This window comes from Simochromis diagramma, unplaced genomic scaffold (assembly GCF_900408965.1).
Source record: "Simochromis diagramma unplaced genomic scaffold, fSimDia1.1 OVJJ01000326.1, whole genome shotgun sequence".
Lineage (NCBI taxonomy): Eukaryota > Metazoa > Chordata > Actinopteri > Cichliformes > Cichlidae > Simochromis > Simochromis diagramma.
Genome location: NW_024387042.1, coordinates 248,599 through 269,226, shown reverse-complemented (window position 1 = coordinate 269,226; position 20,628 = coordinate 248,599). Strand labels below are relative to the sequence as shown.

The window sequence follows — 20,628 nt, the reverse complement described above, 5'->3', positions numbered from 1 at the left end:
AAAGGTCTTTGTGTCTTGGCTGCATCATCGTAGGGCTGTGGAAACATGCCATGAGAAGAAGGGTCAACATACCGAACAGCGGTCAGAACCAGCATTAAACCTGTCATCATATCGTATTTCAGGGTCATGTATTGATGTCTTTGGTACTGTTAAAGAGTGGGCAAGTAAAAGATTTATTTAGTGTAAAGTGTTTGGAATACTACAGTGACTTTTTAATGGTTTATTTTGTGTAAAAAAAACAACTCATACTAAAAGAAAAAAAGAAAAAGAAAAGAAAAAAAACAAAAAAAAAACAAAAAAAAAAACAAAAAAAAACAATGGATAATCCATATACAAACAAATTCATGCTTTTCTCCTCAACAGAGAGCGTTCCCCGATTGAACAACATCGCCGTAAAATAAGAAGAATGGCGCCTAATTACAGAGTTAATAATACAGACTTTGTAATATGTCATGTGAAGATTCATCAGCCAGATGAAGTGTTTACTGATAATTGACAGTGAAAGTGGACATCATCATCACTATTCCAATCAATCCTCTCCACACAGACAAGCATAAACACACTCGACTATCACTAAATCAAATTTAACACACGTTTGTAATGACGCTAATTCAGTTTACAATAGGGTTCATTCGCTCAGTCAGCGGGTGGCAGTATCCTCGTACACTGGAGAATAAACTGCCATTAAACGAACAGAGGAAAGCATTTGCTGCTCTTGGGGACCAGTGCAGTAACTGGTTGGAGAAAATCATTGCTATGGGGGCTGATGATGCTGCTGTTAATTTGGCAGCAGGGGGTGTCATAGCCCTTCTGCAGCAGGAGGCAGGTGACCACATTTTGCCATTTCACTGTATGCCTCACAGGTAAGACTAGAAATGACTGACACTCTAAAGTCACTGTGGGTTAATTTCTTTTATAGAGGAGATATATCTACATTTAAAAGTTTACTATCTTTTCAGATTGGAATAGTTGTCAGAGGGACATTCCAATGATCAGGCAGTTGTATGACCTTCTCCATTTACTTTGGAAGACATATCATTTCAGCCCAAAATCAATGAGAGAGCTCAGGGTCATTGGGGCTGACTTGGGAGTAAATGTGCTGGTGCCCAGTGGGGTGAAGGGAACAAGGTGGCTCCCACGTGTTTCAAGGGCTCTGGAGACCTTTCTGAAACCAGGGCAGTTCACTACTGTGTACCACCACATAGACTATTTGGCAGGTTCCTCTGCCAATGCAGACATTGCAGGCCAAGCTACGAAAGTCAGTGCATTATTTCTAAATATTCTTTTTATTTCAGCAAATTACGCAATTGTTATTGACTTTATATTTTTTAAGAATGTAGTTCATCAATGTTTTAGGTGACTAATTTTATTGTTGTAACATACAGGTTAAGAAATCAATGGAAGATGCCACTTTTGTGGTCATCTTCAACTTTTTTAAAAATACAGCACTGTTATATGCAAACAGGTCGTTTGCAGCCTGGAACAACTGCTGGTGACCACAGAGGTAATGGTCGCAGGACCCAAGCCTCATGGACGACTGTCAGAGTTCCTGACTGAATGAGGCTGCAGAGGAGGCAGCAGGATAAAGAGGGTGAAATGGCAGTCTACAAATTCCAGGTAGGAATATTAGGGCTGGGCCATATTATACCGTTCACGGTAATACCTGTACAATGTTAGGCAACAATAAGAAAATGAAATATCGCAATAGCATATGGGTAAAATGCGCAGTGCTTTTGTTTTCATATGCACATGGCCAAAAAAGCATGGCGGCAACGGAGCATGAGAAGGGGGAAAGCAGATTGTTGAGTGAAACGGATGAACCAGAATTGGTTTTTAAAAATGGAGGACTGTAATGGAGGACTCTCCATAAGATATCGAGTTGTTCAGATATTGAAATGTTCAGAGCCTTTGACACTTTGAGGAACTTTTTAATTTAGATTTTGTTTTAATTTAATATATCTTGAGATGTTTTAAATTTGTTTAATGTTGAAATTTTAGCTCAGTGAAGCACTTTAAGCACAAGCATGTTTAAGTAATCTTTCTTGTAGAACTTTGCGACAAATAAAGAGCTTTGTGTTGAAAGGTTGTTAGTTAATCATTTACAAATCAATATTTACAAATCAAAAAAAACGTGAACATGTAAAACTGCGGTGTTAAGCAATGCAGTCAAAAAATTTGGGTACGCCTAACTTTTGTGCTGGTGCGCCTAAAAATAAAATATAGGCGCACCAGTGCAACCATGGCAAAAAGTTAGTCTAGAGCCCTGAATCAGCTGGAAAGTGATCATCGAACTGGGGAGGATAACGAACTGGAAAAGTTGTACATTATGGTCTCCTCTATTTCCTCGACCCAAAAACGAAATGTGGTCTCCGCCCACTCAAGCAGCTTAAACTGGTTGTCTGCTCAAGTATTACCACGATCATCCTACAGCCGGACATCTGGGCATTGCAAAAACGCTGGCATGCTTGCGTCTCAAATTCTTCGGGCCACACATGAACTCTGATGTGCAAAAGTATGTGGTCTCGTGTTGTTCATGTCAAACCACTAAGCCAACTCAAAGAAAAACAGCAGGCCTTATGGTCGCTATCCAGCCACAAAGACTATGGGAGTACGCAAGGGTGGACTATGTTGGCCCACTGCCCCGCACACAAAGAGGGAATGCTTATATCCTTGCTTTTGTGGACTATTTCTCAAAATGGATCAAGGTTAGTGCTGTGAGAGAAGCCACTGCTCAAGTTGCTGCAAATAAGTTCATTACTGACATTTTTTCTCGACATGGTTCTTCCTCCTAACTTATTTCTGATAGGGGAACACCTTTTGTCAGTGAACTCTTTGAGCATGTTTTGTTGACTCTTGGGACTGAACACAGACTAACGACTGCATACCATCCTCAAACTAATGCAACTGAGCATGTAAATCGCACTTTGAAATCAGCTATTCGAGCATATGTTGGGGATAAGCACACTTCCTGGGACAAGTATCTTCCCCAGATCTGTTTTGCACTGCGCACTGCGCCTCACGAGAGCACAGGCCTGAGCCTGTCTATGATGCTGTATGGGCGAGAGTTGGAAACGCCCTTAGACCTTGTCACTCAACCATCCTGGGAAGGACTGTGTGACCCTGAAATGTCTTACGCAGATAACCTGAGAGCTTCACTTCGGGATACTCATGAACATGCTCGCTTGGTGCTCAAAGAGTGCGTCTGAGACGTCGCACAGTCCAGTCTCTTATGAAGTTGGAGACCTCCTCAGAGTAAAGTCGCACCCAAAATCAGATGCATCGTCCAACTTTTCTGCAAAGTTGGCCCCCCTTTACACTGGTCCCTACCGCATCTCCAAGAGGATGTCTGATGTGAATTACTGTCTCACCACAGTGGACACTGGGGAGAAAGTTGGAGTTTTTCATGTTGCAAACCTGTAACCATTCTACACCTTTATCTGGCAAGCATGCAAAGCTAACGGCTGCAGCAGCTTTGGATCTCAGTCCCCAAGTTTTCGAGATATTAGGATGGTTTTCTTTCATACTTCATTTTTAAATTAGACTCTTCAACATTGTGAAATATTACTACTGTCACGGCTGCGGGGGCTAGCTGTGAGGTGTTGAGAAAATGAGGGCCCAAAATGCAGGCGATGACTCATAATTCGAGTGATGTTTATTTACATCAGTGAACGGAACAAAAAACATAAGAAACACATTCTTATAAACGACAGTTTATAAGAAAATACTGCTCTACTAATAATACTTGTTGGTTTATTTCTGTACTTCTTATATTATTACCTGTCCTTAAATGATTTTTTAAAATAACAAAATATTAATAATGATGAGTGTTGAAATATGATTCCCGCAGATTGATGAGAGTCTTGTGGTTTGATGGCTTAACAAAAAATACCATGCCATTCAAAATGATCTGACATATTTTTTCATGACTTAAAATCACACCACTCACTCACTCTCTCTATCTCACACGCAAACACACACACACACACACACACACACACACACACACACACACACACACACACACACACACACACACACACACACACAAATATAAGCATATCGATTCCTTATTCAGTTATAGTGTTATTATATATTTTATCATGCACAGAATTCTTTGTTCAGTAAATATAATGAATACAAAATTAAAAAAAACCTACAAAATAACGATGTAGCACATCAAAGCTAAACACTTTGGTAAATTTAGCTGGCTATAGCCGGGGCTTTTCTGTGGGGAGTGCTCCCCGTTTTTGTGTGTATTCTCTCTGGGAACTCCTAAAACCTAAAACCTATATCTTTAATCTCTGCCAAACTGATTTACTCAGATACAAATAAAACACTGTAAAAAAAAAATTAACATTTTGAAGTTATCTAAGTGACTTATAGTATATATCATGTTTAACCTGAATAGCGAAAGACAGTGTCTGAAAACAGTATTAGAGTGCTGTTCTCACCAGCTCTAGTGAGCCTTGACCACCGGTCAGGTAATTAGCTACTGGGCAACAGAAACTGAAAACGTCGGAGCACTTTTGCAAATATGTGATCTCTTGATAAATTGAGCAGATATTTAAAGTTTACAGTTACATTCTTGCCTGAAAATATGTTAAAAGTTTTTTGTTTTTTGTGAGCCAGAAAGTGAAATGAGAGTAAGATTTCAAACTCTGTAGCCGTGCTCCTTCACCATTCCCGCATTAGAAAAGTATTTTTATATATATATATATTTTTATATAAAAATGTAATTAATAAAGTATTGGAAAGAGTAATAAGAGTAATATTGAAACTAAGTAGCTGTTGACATTCTTGGAAACTGGAATCGGCTGACCTGTGTAATGAATTCTGGGATAGGTTTAGCCACGAAGGATCCATCTTCCATCTAATCCATCCCTCAAATTTGAGGAAATGAAGGACGCATTCGTCGCGCCGCTGTCACATAATTAGCCTTCAAATGCGGCCTTTGCAGCGTGTGGATTGGGACATAGCATTTTTGAGACCTGCAACAGACTGGTGACCTGTCCAGAGTGTACCCTGCCTCTTGGACTATTATTATATTATTATACTATTATTATATTATTATAGTTATTGACAGATGCAAACTTAACCCACTTAACCCACCTGAGTATTTAGGAGGGGTTTAAGAGACAAAGACTGAGCAGTGGAGCCTCAGCATTGTTAGGATGCCTGGGTCGTTGACCCAGGGTTTTGGAGTTTATTATATTATTTATTATTTCCAGTCTTTGGGTTCTTGGTTCTGCCTTATGGTTTATGTCTCTGTCTTCTCTAGCTGCTCTGTCTCCCCTGTCACCTGTATCCCCTTGTCTAGTTCGCGTCTCTGTGTATCCTTAGTTGCTATGTCCCCGTGTCCAGTCAGTGTCTGTGTCTGCCCTGGTCCCACGTCTCTGTTCCCTCTGTTGTAGTGCATGTGAGTCTGTGTCTTTTGTTCAGTCTGTGTTATGTGTTTCCTGTTTTACTTTGAAGGTCTCTGTCTTATCTCAGTGTGTTCAGTTTACGCTTCTTTGGTCTCGTCAGTTCTGATTTGTCCCAGCTGTGTTTCCCTCCTGTTACTCATTCACTGATTGCTCCCTCTGTGTATTTAAGCCCTGTGTTTCTCTGTGTCTGTGTCGCGATCTACTCTCATTTATGCTGTGTGTGCTGTCTGCCTGGTCATGTTAGTTTATTTGGATTTTTGGATTTTTGTTACATTTTGCCACTTTTTGCCATCCAGCAATAAAAGCTAAGTTTTGAGCTACTTTCCGCCTCCGAGTGTCTGCACTTTGGGTCCTTCTACTTCCACTCCTACCTGCACACAGCCTTAACTTGACAAGCATAGCCCAATAATAATAATGATAATAATAATAATAAATACTACATCAAATAAACAACAATGTTTAATGACCATAATAAAAATTTAATTCTGAACTCTCAAAATATTGCTACAACACTATATTTGATTCAGAAGTTCTTGCACATCATTTGACCTTTTTATACTCCTCATGGCTTTAAAAAAATATTTTTCATAGGGTCATCGTTTTAAATGTAGTAGTAGTGCAGTAGTCATAGCAGTCATACCACATGTTATTTTTGATATAATTAGCACTTAAAAAAGCAGCCCCTGTTGCTGTACACTAATGCAGGAATGAGGTAACTAAACCTAAAAAAAAAAAAAAACAGAAGTAAACCACATTATCTAAACGTTTAAAACAACCATAGCAACAGAGATGTGATGTGAAATCAAATTCACCTTTCAGCCAACAACACTAAAGATAAATCAACAAACAGCATGGCTACAAGGCTGAACTAACTCACCAAGTAACAGTTGCAGCAGAAGGTTTTTGTGTTTCATCAGATTAGGTGTATATTTGAGATGTGAACTGATTTAAATCTAAACTTCTAAAAATCTCAGAAAACATTTCATCTTGACATACTTCTTCACTCAGAGGATGTTTCCCAACACTGCAGACGAGGATGACGTAGAGATAAGATTGACCCTTGTAAAAACAGGGTGGGACATGTTCAGGAGCAGAAACTCCTAAACCCTTCATCCAGTTTAAATGTGGATACCCTCAAATGCAGCTGTGAGTCTAGAGGTCTATGTCCATTATATAACTATAATTGAAATGTGTTTCAGTAAGCAGGTAAAAAAAACGAAGCCTCACAGTGTAAAAATAAATATGGACCCAACTTTACATTATTGAGCCAATGGCGCCATAAAAGCACGTCAATAATTAATGTGAACCTCTGTATGTCACGCACTCCCATCGGTTTATGTGTATGTGAGAAAGAGAGTGGGTGTGAGGGGATGAGCCGAAGGAGAGCTGTTCAGACTTTGTCCTTTTTGAAAGGAAATGGTCAACATTAGCCACCACGCCAGCGACGCCACAAACAGCTGAGGATCTTCACACGAGCCAGTGAGTACAAACTGGGAGACCTGGTGGGTGGGAAGACAGTCCTCACATTTAGTGCCAGTTTCTCTTTATTGACCTGGCTCTGTTCACTCTGAGCAGATATCTGTCTCCGGCCTCACCTGTGACATCATAACAGGGCCATTGTTTATATACAAGGTAAGAAGTGGTTGTTCACATATATATGAGGCTGGCACTAACACACCACTGCCTAAGGCAACAAGAATTTTATGATTTATCAATGTTAATGGAAATGTTTCATCGTTAGTGTGATCTGCTCCAGCTGTGCTTACTCTGCTGGACTGTTACAATCACTCCAGGAAGTATTCAGAACTGCTGGTATGATGTTACAAGCTGTATCCCAATTCAGGGTCTGTATCCTTCAAGGCCCCATTTAAAGGCCTTTCAGAAACAAGTTTAATATTCAGAAACCTAAAGTCTGTATCAGCAGCAGAATGGAGCTAAAAATAAATGTTTGTTTCAGTTCTATGAAGCTTTGAGTATTTTGGATCAGTAGCACTGCTGTGTTTGTTGCATCATATTGCTGTAATTGTTTATATGTTTTATATATTCCAAGGTAAGCTGATCTATAGTGTTACATCATATTCTATAAGGATGTTATGTGTTTGTGTACTTTCTGCCCAGTTTGACCCATTTAGCAGAAGTCAGCCTGTTTAAGGCTCTGATATCTATTCTGTGTGACTTAAAGCAGTTATGATTTTTACACCCATTAAATGGATATTTAAGATATAGAATAGAATAGAATAGAATAGAATAGAATAGAATAGAATTCAACTTTATTGTCATTGCACATGCACAGGTACAGGGCAACGAAATGCAGTTTGCATCCATCCAGAAGTGCTTTAGTGATATAGATATATTACAATATATATTAGCAATAATATAGATATGTGAGTATATTACAGAAATGGGTCTATTATGGTATGTTATAATGTACACGGTATGAAGTATGTTGTGAATATTCTATAACTATAAGTATGTACAGGCTGTAGTGAGTACAAGCTATGTACAGGATATGAACAGGATATAAATATGAAAAACTATACAGAATATGAAATAAATAACTTTACAGAATCTGAGATATACAGCTATACAGAAATGGGAACTATGCAAGTTGTAAACAGTTGTAGGATTAAAGATTATCGAATGTACAGAATGATTATTTACACAGAGCTATACAGTAGTGCAGTTAAGATAAGTGAGGGTGTAGATAGTTTCTACAGAGGCTATATAAAGTGCTAGTGGTTGTGAGTGGTGGTTCAGTCCATGTTATTATTGTGTGTTTGAGGGTACAGTTGTCCATTGTGGGTGTGTGTATGTTCAGTCCATGAGTTTAACGTGGGTCAGATGTCAGGAGGCAGAGTTCAGGAGTCTGACAGCTGTGGGGAAGAAGCTGTTCCGGTACCTGGTGGTCTTAGTCCGGAGGCTCCTGTAGCGCCTCCCAGAGGGCAGGAGGGTGAAGAGTCCATGTGATGGGTGACTGGGGTCTTTGATGATTTTCCCAGCCCTTTTCAGACACCGCTTCCTGTAGATGTCTTTTATGGCAGGAAGTGGTGCTCCGGCGGTGCGCTGGGCAGTTTTCACGACCCTCTGCAACGCCTTCCGGTCCGAGGCAGAGCAGTTCCCGTACCAGACTGTTATACAGTTGGTCAGGATGCTCTCGATGGTGCAGCGATAGAAGTTCACCAGGATGTCTGAGGACAGGTGGTTCTTCCTCAGAGTCCTCAAGAAGAAGAGGCGCTGGTGAGCCTTCTTGACCAGCTTGGAGCAGTTGGTCGTCCAGGTGAGATCCTCGGAGATGTGGACTCCCAGGAACTTGAAGCTGCTCACACGCTCCACAGCCGTCCCCTTAATGTGGATGGGTGGATGTGGGTCAGCATTCCTCCTGTAGTCCACGATGAGCTCCTTGGTCTTCTCGGTGTTAAGCAGCAGGTTGTTTCTGTCGCACCACTCAGCCAGACGATCCACCTCCTCCCTGTAGGCGGCCTCATCGTTGTCACTGATGAGGCCAATCACCGTGGTGTCATCTGCAAACTTAATGATGGTGTTGGAACCATCGGCAGGTCTGCAGTCGTGGGTGAAGAGGGAGTAGAGGAAAGGGCTCATCACACAGCCTTGTGGTACACCGGTGTTCATTGTGATGGTAGATGAGCAGTGGTTATCCAGCCGGACATGTTGGGGGGCGGTTGGTCAGGAAGTCCAGTAACCATTTGTAGATGAGGGAACTGATGCCCAGGTCTGTCAGTTTCCTGATGAGTTGTGAGGGGTGGATTGTATTGAATGCTGAACTGAAGTCTATAAACAGCATTCTGGCGTAGGTGTTGTTGTTGTCCAGGTGTGAGAGGACAGAGTGCATTGCGATGGAGACTGCATCCTCTGTGCTCCTGTTCTGGCGGTATGCGAATTGGTGGGGGTCCAGGGTGGGGGGGAGACAGGATTTGAAGTGTGCTAGGACCAGTCGCTCTAAGCACTTAGTGATGATGGGGGTGAGTGCTACTGGGCGGTAATCATTGAGGCAAGATGGGTTGGAGTTTTTGGGTATCGGGACGATGGAGGTGGATTTGAAGCAGGCCGGTACCACAGCGTGGGCCAAGGACAGATTGAATATGTCTGTGAGCACTCCTGCAAGCTCCCCAGAACACGCTCTGAGAACACGCCCGGGGATGCCATCAGGACCTGCAGCCTTGTGGACATTGATCCTGCTCAGCACCGCTCCTACATCGGTGGGGGAGAGAGTCAGAGGTTGGTGGTCAGGCGTCATGTCTGCTTTGGTCTATATCCGTCTACTCTTCATTTTATCAGAAACAATTATCACAGCTCGCACATTTTCTTTTTACACATATATGTAAGCATTCAGACAGATTTAGTAATGCCAACATTACGTAGACCGCAAAGGCTGGCTCCTCTGAAGGAAGCAGACCCTGAATAGGGATACAGCCACAGTCCTCACTGAGGTTTTTATGTAGGTCATTTGTGGCATAGGCCACCCAGCATTTCCTGATTTTGTTTACTGATGATGTCATGTCTGACATCAGCAGGTAAAACCAAAAGGAGTTTTTCTCCCCCACAGGAAGGATTCCAGCGTTGCTGCCTCTTTCTGTTGTTACTGTTTATATAATTATTGGGTTAATTGATTATAATAAAGATTTATTTTGTGTTAAACACCTGTGCCTGGCATCCGTTTCATTCCAATCCGGATCCAGTTGTTACTGTCCCCCACCCTCTTCGCCTAGCCTTCATGTGGGGACGTGGTGGCGACCTGCAGCAGGCGTTTATTGGTGTTTTTCTTTTTTTTTTCTTTTGTTTTTAACTCTGTTCTTAACCATGTTAACTTTTAAGTGAATGGTTTCCTTGATTCATTTCTTATGTGGTTTTTGCTGAGATGGAGATCTTTTACACCTTATTTTTATTGTTGGTGGCAATGCTCACCTGGAGTCATTCACTCTCAATTACTTACATGCGCGAGGAACTACGTGGATTACGGTGATCCTGTTTTTCTTACGTACGATTCTTCTAATGTGCTAAAGATGGTGAGTTAGCGAACCCAGACGTGGACCTCTCATAAAAGTTTAACAGTGTCTTTATTTACAGTGAAGAAAAACCAGTCCACAGTTATCCACGGTGCAAGTCCTTTCCATGATCCTCTCCCATTCTCCCCTTGTGATACGTGCTAGTGCATTGGTGTCCATAAAACTCCCAAAAATCAGCAAAGTCGCTCCTTCCATCTCTCCATCTCGTTCGCTCCTGGAAACAGGCAAAAACAAACACAATTAGCCTCCCTCCGCTATCTACACTGTTTTTACCACTCTCTGCGCTAGAGTCACTACCCAGCTTGGTGCAATACTCCAGCGCTGTTTTCCACTCAGCCACACTATTAAATAGTCCTGCCAACGATGGTGGATAATTGACAGCAGCTGGCGAGGAATCGGTCACAGGTGAGGCAGCTGAGAGCGGCAGCGCTTCCGGGTCGGAGGTCTCTCGTTGCTACACGACCGTGTAACAATCGCAGCGGAGCCGGAGAAAAAACAGAGTGAGAGAGAGGAGAACACACACAGGCAGGTCGACCGGTCAGGGCACCGTCCGACCCTGACATAATACTTGGATGGATATTACTCTTGGAGGATTTATTTGCCCAGTTAAAGACTAACTTTGAAAAGCCCCTGGGCTTGAGAAAATGCAGAAAGAAAGATAGCGTGCATCAGTGTGTAAGGAAAATTTTGAGGAAGATTCGTGCTCCTCTGCAGTCTAAGATCCTGGCTAATGCCCAATTTTTTAGGAACAAGATTGATGCACTAAAAGGGAATGTGCTTTATCTATGGGAATACAGTGATGCTCATCTGATGGTGACACTTCACTGCAAATCAGTGGCTTTGGGACCCCTGTCAGATTGGATTGGAACTGTGGAGTAATACATGTAGATAACCAGCTGTTAGTTTGGTATTTTGTCCTAATCCGCTTGCCGTACCTCCGTGTAGGTCTGTATATGTTTTGAGTGGTATAGGCGGCAATCCGTTATTGAATCCAAGCATGTAAATTCTCTGCTGGTTAATAAAACCACGTTAACTGAGTTTACTGCTTCATCATTATCATACTGGTGAACATACAACATGGTGTCAGAAACGACGGAACACGTACTTCGTAGTTGACGATGTTTTTAATTTTTTTTTCTGTCTCAAGTCTGTTTTCTGGGTGCATTTTTTTGTATCCGGACTGCAGCCGACAATGGCAGAAGGATTCAGGAGGCCTGACCCGCTTGTTTTCAATGGTAATGTTGCTGAAAATCAGCACATTTTTGAGCAAGAATATGACATTTTTATAGCGGTGGCACACTCTGACAAGCCAGCGTGCACACAAGCCTACATATTGCTCAACTTAGCAGGTCCCGAAGCCATAGAACGGGAGCGGTCTTTTGTTTACGCACCAGAAGCGAGAGAGCCTGGCGATGGAGGACGAGTCCTCATTCCTGCAGAATCGAAGGAGGATCCTGAGTGCCTCAAGAGAAAATTCAGAGAAATGTGCAGTCCACAAATCAATGTCAGGATGGAAAGACACAAGTTCAACACACGGAATCAGAGGACTCGCGAGACTGTTGAATCCAATGTAAGTGATTTACGGATTGAAGCAAATCCATGCGACTGATGTGCATGTGGAACACAAAGAGGAAGTTTTTGTCACCGTGCAGATTAATGGGATTCCTGTTGAGATGAAAGTAGACACAGATGCTAAATGTAATGTGCTTCCCAAGAAAATGGTTAACATTATAAGAGCAGATTAACAAATGAAAGCACACCCCAAGTTCGTTAACCTAGTAGCATTTGGAGGCAGCAAGATTCAAACCTCAAGTGTAATTAGGCTGCAGTGTTTTCTGCATGGACAGTCACGTGTGCTATCATTCTTTGTTATTAATGAAGATGTTCAGCCAATATTTGGACTATGTGCATGCAGAGAAATGGGACTTGCATCATTCAGCAATGACGTCCACCAGTTGAGCACGTCTGCAGATGACCTGTCACAACAGCTTATCACAGAATACAGCGACTTATTTTCTGATGAGCTTGGAAGGTTGCCAGTCACCTATCGCATGACACTGAACCCAGATGTGAAACCAGTTGTTCGCCCAGCACATCGCATCCCTTTGGCCATGAAAGACAGAGTCAAGGCAGAGCTGGTGAGGATGGAGAAATTAGGCGTCATTACTCCTGTCTCAGAGCCGACAGACTGGGTGTCTTCTATGGTAGCCACCAACAAGAAAGGCAAAGATGAAATCAGGATATACATAAATCCTCGAGATTTAAACACAGCTCTGAAAAGACCACACCGTCCCATGCGCACAGTAGCATTAATGTCAAATGCTACTGTGTTCTCTGTTTTGGATGCTAGGAACGCTTTTTGGCAGGTGTCATTGGATCAGAAATCATCCATGCTGACCACCTTCAGCACTTGTTTTGGTCATTACAGGTTCCTCAGAATGCCTTTTGGTTTTAATGCTGCCAGCAAGGTGTTTCAGCGAGCCATGGAGCAGATATTCGCTGGGTATCCATGTGCCATCATTGTTGATGATGTACTCATCGGCGGAAGAACCATGACAGAACATGACAACAACCTGAGAAAAGTCCTTGATCGTGCCAGAGAAGTAAACCTGCGACTAAACCCATTAAAGTGCAAATTCAGGTCAGTTATGTCGGACACATTTTCACAAGCGAGGGACTTAAAGCAGACCCTTCCAAAACAGCCACAATCAAAGAGATACCAGTTCCAACGGATGTCTAAGCCCTGCAGAGGTTCCTGGGGATGATCAATTATCTTGGAAAATTCATTCCAAACTTCAGCCATCTGACAGCTCCTCTGCGACAGCTCACACACAAGGACACCGAGTGGATATGGGACACACAGCATCAGACTGCGTTTGAAGCACTTAAAGTTCACATGTCTAATCCACCTGTTCTGTCATATTATGATGTCAGCAAACCTGTGACACTAACATGTGATGCATCACAGTATAGTCTTGGTGCAGCTTGCTTACAGAAAGGGCAACCTGTGGCATATGCTTCACGTACTCTGACAGACACTGAAACCAGATATGCTCAGATGGAAAAAGAGCTGCTGGCTGTTGTTTTCTCATGTACAAAGTTTCATGACTACATTTATGGCAAGCTTGTGGTTATAAAAAACAGACCATCTGCCACTGGTCACCATACTAAAGAAACCTATTCACCCCTCACCAGCCAGATTACAGAGGATGTTGTTAAGGCTCCAAAAATAAAACATCACCCTCACATATAAATGTGGAAAACACATGTATCTGGCTGACATGCTGGAGCTCCCAGCAGATCCACTTTCCAGCTGTCTGAAGAAGAGGACAACTTTGATGTCATGACGGTGAGCTGCATCTCTTCTTCACGCCTGGAGGAACTTAAAGGACACACAGCTGAGGATGAGACACTGCAAGCGCTCAGCTCGTTCATCAAACATGGTTGGCCACAACAACTCCACAACCTTCCCACGGCAGTTCATCCATATTATCCTTTCAGGGATGAGCTGACTGTGGATAATGGCATCATTCTTAAAGGTTCCAAAGCCGTGATCCCAAAATCCCTGCAAGGAGACTACATCACCATCATGCACAGAGGACATCCCAGCGTAGAAGCTACCAAGCGGAGAGCATGGGGGATCGTCTTCTGGCCGTTCATGTCAAGAGATATTGAGCAAACAGTTACTTCCTGCTCGGTGTGTAACAGCACTAAATCTCATCAACAAAAAGAGCCCCTTCATCTGCATGAAGTTCCTTGGTCAACTGTGGCTACAGATATCTTTGAGTGGCACTGCTATTTAGAAGTAGTCGATTTATACTCAGGCTGGTTTGAGATTGACCTGCTAAAGGATTTGACATCAGCGACAGTCATCAAGAAGCTGAAAAAACACTTCTCAGTTCATGGTGCTCCACACACTCTGATCTCAGACAATGGAAGGAAGTTTACAAGCCAGCATTTCAAAGACTTCACTTCACAGTGGGACTTTCAACATGTCACCAGCAGTCCAGAGTATCCTCAATCCAATGGGCTTGCTGAGAGAGCAGTGTGCAGTGCTAAACAGCTGATGGAGAAATCTCACAGAGATGGCACTGATGTGTTTCTCAACCTGCTGAATCTCAGTAATGTTCCACGTGATGTGAACCTGGGTTCTCCTGCAGAACGACTTCTATCCAGACAGACTCGAACTATGCTCCCAATCACAACCAAACTGCTTGAACCACAACACCGTGAATCTGAGAGAATGAAAGCCCAACTACTCAACAAGAGACTGACTCAGAAGGTCTGTTATGACAGATCCAGCCGACCACTTCCACCTCTTGACGAAGGACAAGTAGTGAGGTTACAGACCCCACAGGGTTATGACCGCACAGGTGTGGTGAAGGAACTTCGAAAAGAACCTAGATCCTACCTGGTACAGTCAGATGGAAACACTTACAGGAGAAATCGCAGACACATATTGCCTGAGCCAGTTACTGTTCAGAAAGACACTAATCATCATCATGTATGTACTGGAGAACATACAACAACACACAAATCTCATGGAGGAGGGGTATGTTTGTATATCAACCAGGGCTGGTGTAATAATTTTACTCTGCGGGAAGGGTTGTGTCTTCCTCACATTGAGCTCTTGTCAGTATCTTTCAGGCCGTTTTTACTTACCGAGAGAATTCCCTAAAATCTTTGTCACTGTTGTTTACACTCATCTCAAAGCTGATGTTAGAGTTGCTGCTGATGCCGTTTTTAAAGTGGTACACAATCTGCAGTCCCTCTCTCCGGGTGCTCCTAATTTTGTTCTTGGTGATTTTAACAACTGTAATCTTAAGAAATCACTGAACAATTTCTTTCAATGTGTCCCCTGTCCTACAAGGCGTAATGGAACTCTGGATTTGTGTTATGGACCAATTAAGGGGGTAAAAAAGTTTTGTGGCTGGACCTGCACTAGGTTCTTCGGATCACAATGATGTTCATCTCCTCCCTGCTTATGGACCTGTGACGGGAGGGAGAAGACCTGTGTGAAGCGGGCTAATGTCGAGACAAAAGACAGTTGTGTTGCCCTTCAGGGGTGTTTTGATTGCACTGAGTGGTCCCCATTTCAAGAGAGCACTTCCGATGTGGATGAACATAGCGATGTGGTGTGTAGCTACATCTCTAAAGAGCTAAAGCTAAAGTGATTCCATCTAGAGAATTTAAGACTTTCCCCAATAACAAACTGTGGCTCTCTAAAGACATCAACGATTTGATTCTTTAAAGGCCAATTGCTTTTAACGAGGGAGCCGTTTCCACTGTTAGAACATTGAGGAAGGAGGTGAGGGCTGCAATAAAGAACATTAAGATGAGGTATAAAAATAAGATTGAGTTAGAACTCAGTAGAAACAACCTCAAGAGAGCTTGGCATTGCATGAAAATTTACTCAGTTAACGTATTAAAATATAAAAGTGGAATCTAGAATACATAATAGTAGAGCTATGTAATTACACAATGTGATTACAATGACAAAAATCTAATTTTCCTTTACACTAGAGTACAGTTAAGTTGTGATTTAAATGAATAATGTTATGGTAAAATATGGAAGTATAAGTTGTGTCCCCTTTCTTTCAATATTTCTTATTCCTTTCTTTTACTTTTCTCTAATTTCAGGTGCATCTGATAAACAACACAACAGTCTGCTTTGAACATCAATCTTCACTCACAGACTCAATGGCTTCCAGATCAGAGGAGGATCTCTGCTGTCCGGTCTGTCAGGAGGTCTTCAGAGATCCTGTTCTTCTGTCATGTAGCCACAGCTTCTGTAAAGACTGTCTGAAGAGATGGTGGAGAGAGAGACCAACATGCGAGTGTCCACTTTGTAAGAAAATATCAGAGTATGATCCACCTTTAAACCTGGACTTACAGAACCTGTGTGAGTCGTTCTTACAGGAGAGATATCAGAGAGCTTCAGAGGCTCTCTGCAGTCTGCACTCTGAGAAACTCAAACTCTTCTGTCTGGACCATCAGCAGCCAGTGTGTGTCGTCTGCAGAGACTCAGAAAAACATGCCAACCACAGATTCAGACCCATCGATGAAGCTGCACAACAACACAAGAAGGAACTTCAGGAAACTCTGGAGCCCTTAAAGAAGAAGTTAAAGGTTTGTGAAAAGGATGAACTGAAGTTTTATCAAACAGTAAAACATATTAAGGTCCAGGCCCGACACACAGAGAGGCAGATTAAGGAGCAGTTTAAGAAGCTTCACCAGTTTCTAGCAGAGGAAGAGGAGGCCAGGCTGGCTGCACTGAGGGAGGAAGAGGAGCAGAAGAGTGGGATGATGAAGGAGAAGATGGAGGCTCTGAGCAGAGAGATAGCAGCTCTTTCAGACACAGTCAGAGCCACAGAGGAGGAGCTGAGAGCTGAAGACGTCTCATTCCTGCACAACTACAAGGCTGCAGTGGAAAGAGTCCAGCGCTGCCCCCTGCTGGATGATCCACAGCTGCCCTCAGGAGCTCTGATAGACCAGGCCAAACACCTGGGCAACCTGACCTTCAACATCTGCAATAATAAGAAGGACATGGTCTCCTACACTCCTCTCATTCTGGACCCAAACACTGCTCATCCAAAACTCATCCTGTCTGAAGATCTGACCAGTGTGAGACTAGGAGGAGAGAAGCAGCAGCTTCCTGATAATCCAGAGAGGATTGATTATTCCTGTTGTGTCCTGGGCTCTGAGGGCTTTAACTCAGGGACTCACAGCTGGGATGTCGAGGTTGGTGATAATACGGGGTGGGGACTGGGGGTGTTGGCAGAGTCTGTGCAGAGAAAGGGAAGTGTACGGTCCGGATTATGGGGAATAGGGTTCTATGAAGGTAAATACTCATCATTTTCACCATCAGCTCCACCCACTGCTCTCTCAGTAGAGAAGAAGTTCCAGAGGATCAGAGTGAATCTGGACTGGAACAGAGAAAAGCTGTCGTTCTCTGATCCTGATACTAACACACACATACACACCTTCATACACACATTCACTCACAGGATGTTTCCATATATTTGGTCATGTAAATTGAACGTGTGTCCGTTGAAGGTGTCAGTGTCAGTGGAGCAGATCAGTTGAGGATGATGATGTTTCTAATGTTGTTTCCTGTCAGTGAATTAAAGTTTTTAAACTTAAGCTTGGTTTCTTTCTGTTCCCAAAGCTTCACAGACAAGTGTAAAAATCACAAAAAAAAGTGTCATAATTCAGCCACATGATGTGTCAGATGACTGTTAGGTTTTGTATTGTTGATTGTCATTTATGCTTAGAAATATTTAACCATATATGCTTAGAGGTGTATAATCAATTGTGTAGTGATAGGACTGTGATCTTTAACAGGCTGCAAAGGCTTGGTGTGTATTCCACACTAGAATGCACACCCACATCCTGGGAGCACGAGAGAGGTCGTACCTTCTCTTATTGTTTTATGGTAGGATTAACGTAGCTACGTCTGTTGTAGTCTAAGTGCTTTTTGTTTAGATGAACTGTTGGATTTTCCAGACCAGCAGGTTAAGGAAGTCGTTTATGGGGTCACACTCTGACCCCCCCCCCCCCACACACACACAAAGTATTCTTTGTTCACATGTATACCTATTAGGGGTGCAACGATACACAAAATTCACGGTTCGGTTCGGTTCGATACTTTGGTGTCACGGTTCGATATTTTTTCGATACAAAAAAATGTTCATGCATTTTTAATTTGTCATTTATTAAAATTATAAATATATATTTTAACTCAAAAGTACAGTTTTTAAATTTAACCCTAACCCTTGTGCGTGTTTTTTATTTTGACAGCGAATGCGCACCTGCGGACCACTTATGTGCAGCCCTGGTTATTTAGCTCATCATATTGCAGCCACAGAAATTCTTTTGTCCATGAAACCATAAAGCTGCACTTTCTTTTTGCCTTATAGTCTGATTTGTCATAACTTCTCCGTTTTGTGGTAAGCTTTTCTTTGGCTGTCACTTCTTCACCCTGACCTGTCTTATTTGGCTCAGCAGAACTGAAATGCTTTTACACGCTCACTCACATAAGCTCAGCGATTCTCTGCGCGATCAACCTCTCACATGTTTAAGCTTGCTGCGGGAGATTTCACTTGTCATGTTTGCATAGTAAGCTAACGATTAATAAGACGATGTCAGAGGAATTGGTGCACAAATTATCATCACTCACAGATCAGTGCTGTCGCTCTCTATACACAGTTCGCACGATTGCAAAGTGAAAGCAAAAAAACAAGCGCAAATTCAAACGCGACTTCAATATGTCACATATTGACAGTGGCTCACCGATGCCAATGACATAATTACCCAGCTACATTTCTGAAAGAATGCAAAAGCATTGACATATATTTTTCCTACAATAGCCCGACGGGCAGGGAAGAGATAGATTTTGGTAGCCCGACTGAAAAAATCGCTAGCTCTGGGACGTCGGGCTAGCGATAATGCAAGCCCTGTATCTGATTGAGGAATCACTCATCTTTGGAAAAGAGAGTTTATTACAGAGAAATGTCTCTTTCCAAAATAAAAGCTATACTATCCGCTTCTTCTGGGCTATATTCTCAGCAGCATAAGGAGAATCATGTGCTAACAGCTGTCTAAATGACTCGGCTAAAGTTAGTAGCATGCTTGTTGTTTTTGTCTTTGCACTAGGATGATGTCGGCGTAAATGTGCAGTCATATTCGTTGTGTTCCCACTAGTGCTTTCAGGTTAATCTCGTTGAAATGACCTTAACGCCACAACACGGCAAATCTCCGTTAACGAGCTACCGCCGATCGCTCCGTGCATGGGGCTGGGCTAGACGGCAAACACTTTAACGAGCTAACTGCGCTAACACACTAGTTCACACCAATGTAATTGAGCATTGCATGGCACATCCAACATACTGTTTTACTTTAGTCCATGACTCGCTTACCTTCAGGGTCATACGTCACATGAAAACCAAAATAATTCCAAACGCCAGATCTGAATGAGGGTGGGGGAGGTGCCCTGCGCTCTTCCTTCTGACTATGCTGTCTGTGTTGAGCGCTCAGTGGATCTGCGCTCGACAGTGCAGCCTAGGCGGAGTAGTCGAACACAGATTCACTGAGCGCTCAACACAGACAGCATCGTCAGAAGGAAAGTTGATAAAATAAATTACAAATGTTGTATTGTTCGATACATATGCGTACCGAACCGAAAGCACTGTATCGAACGGTTCAATATCGATACGAATATCGTTGCACCCCTAATACCTATGTAAGATGCTATATGTTAATGACCCTATGCATATTCATGTAACCACAATAAAAGGAGTGCTATGGGGAGCCTGGCTGAGAGTCTGATGGAGGTCAAGTGGTGGGACGACACTTGGCTCTAGGCAGGTCTCCCTCATGCATGAGTAAACCAGAGAACTTTGGTGCCTTGTGTCTTGCTTTGCTGTGTAATTATATTGTCTTCAACATTCCAGCGAATAGGTTCAAGCTACAAACCTATCAATGACATGGAGTAGAGAGTTTGAAGTTCTCTTTGGTCACCCTTGTTATTACACCTGAGACGGAGTAATAGCCTCAACATCCAGTGTTATCAGAGGTTTATAGTGCTAAAGCTAAAGCACTACTTTCTTTGTATACTTTGGCTAATAGTAGCCTTACTTAAAATTTTATAAATACAATATGAGAATATAATGGTAAATTATATAATGGTAAGTCTAATAATAACCCTTTCACTATAATGCCTGGGTAGTGTTAAATCCTCCCAATTCTTTCGATCTTTGGGCTGAAGGAAGGACAATACTCGGTGTATAAACGCTCAATCAACAATTACTTTATTACATACAATTCAACACTTTTGAGCATGAACCATCCGGATGGGGAGACATGCATGAAGAGGGTCACAGCAAATCTCAAAATGGTGGAGGGTTACTCAAACTCTTATAGCCTCTGATGGCCCCCACCTAGTCGTAAAAACCTAAACATTCACATTCTTTCTAACTCCTAGCGAGCCTGACTTGTGGCCTTGGCTCCTTTTGTCTACCTTCAACAACGGTGGGAGTGAAGCTCCCGTGGAATTTGTTCTGTGTCCTCTACTATCAGAAAAAGCAAAGTCCTGACTCTCTGAAAACAGTATTTCTTATGACTCAGCAGTATAATGCATCATAAACAATATCATTCATTCACACTGAATCAGCAGTCTAATG

General features: G+C 42.5%; 1 protein-coding gene across 1 annotated transcript; it reads left to right on the top strand.

Annotated features, from left to right (window-relative positions):
* Positions 1 to 16,876: 16,876 nt before the first annotated feature.
* Positions 16,877 to 17,533, top strand: LOC120741613 (nuclear factor 7, ovary-like). Its single transcript, XM_040044586.1, has one exon. The coding sequence runs from the start codon at positions 16,994 to 16,996 to the stop codon at positions 17,531 to 17,533; it is 540 nt and encodes a 179-aa protein (XP_039900520.1). The 5' UTR covers positions 16,877 to 16,993.
* The last annotated feature ends 3,095 nt before the right edge of the window (positions 17,534 to 20,628 follow it).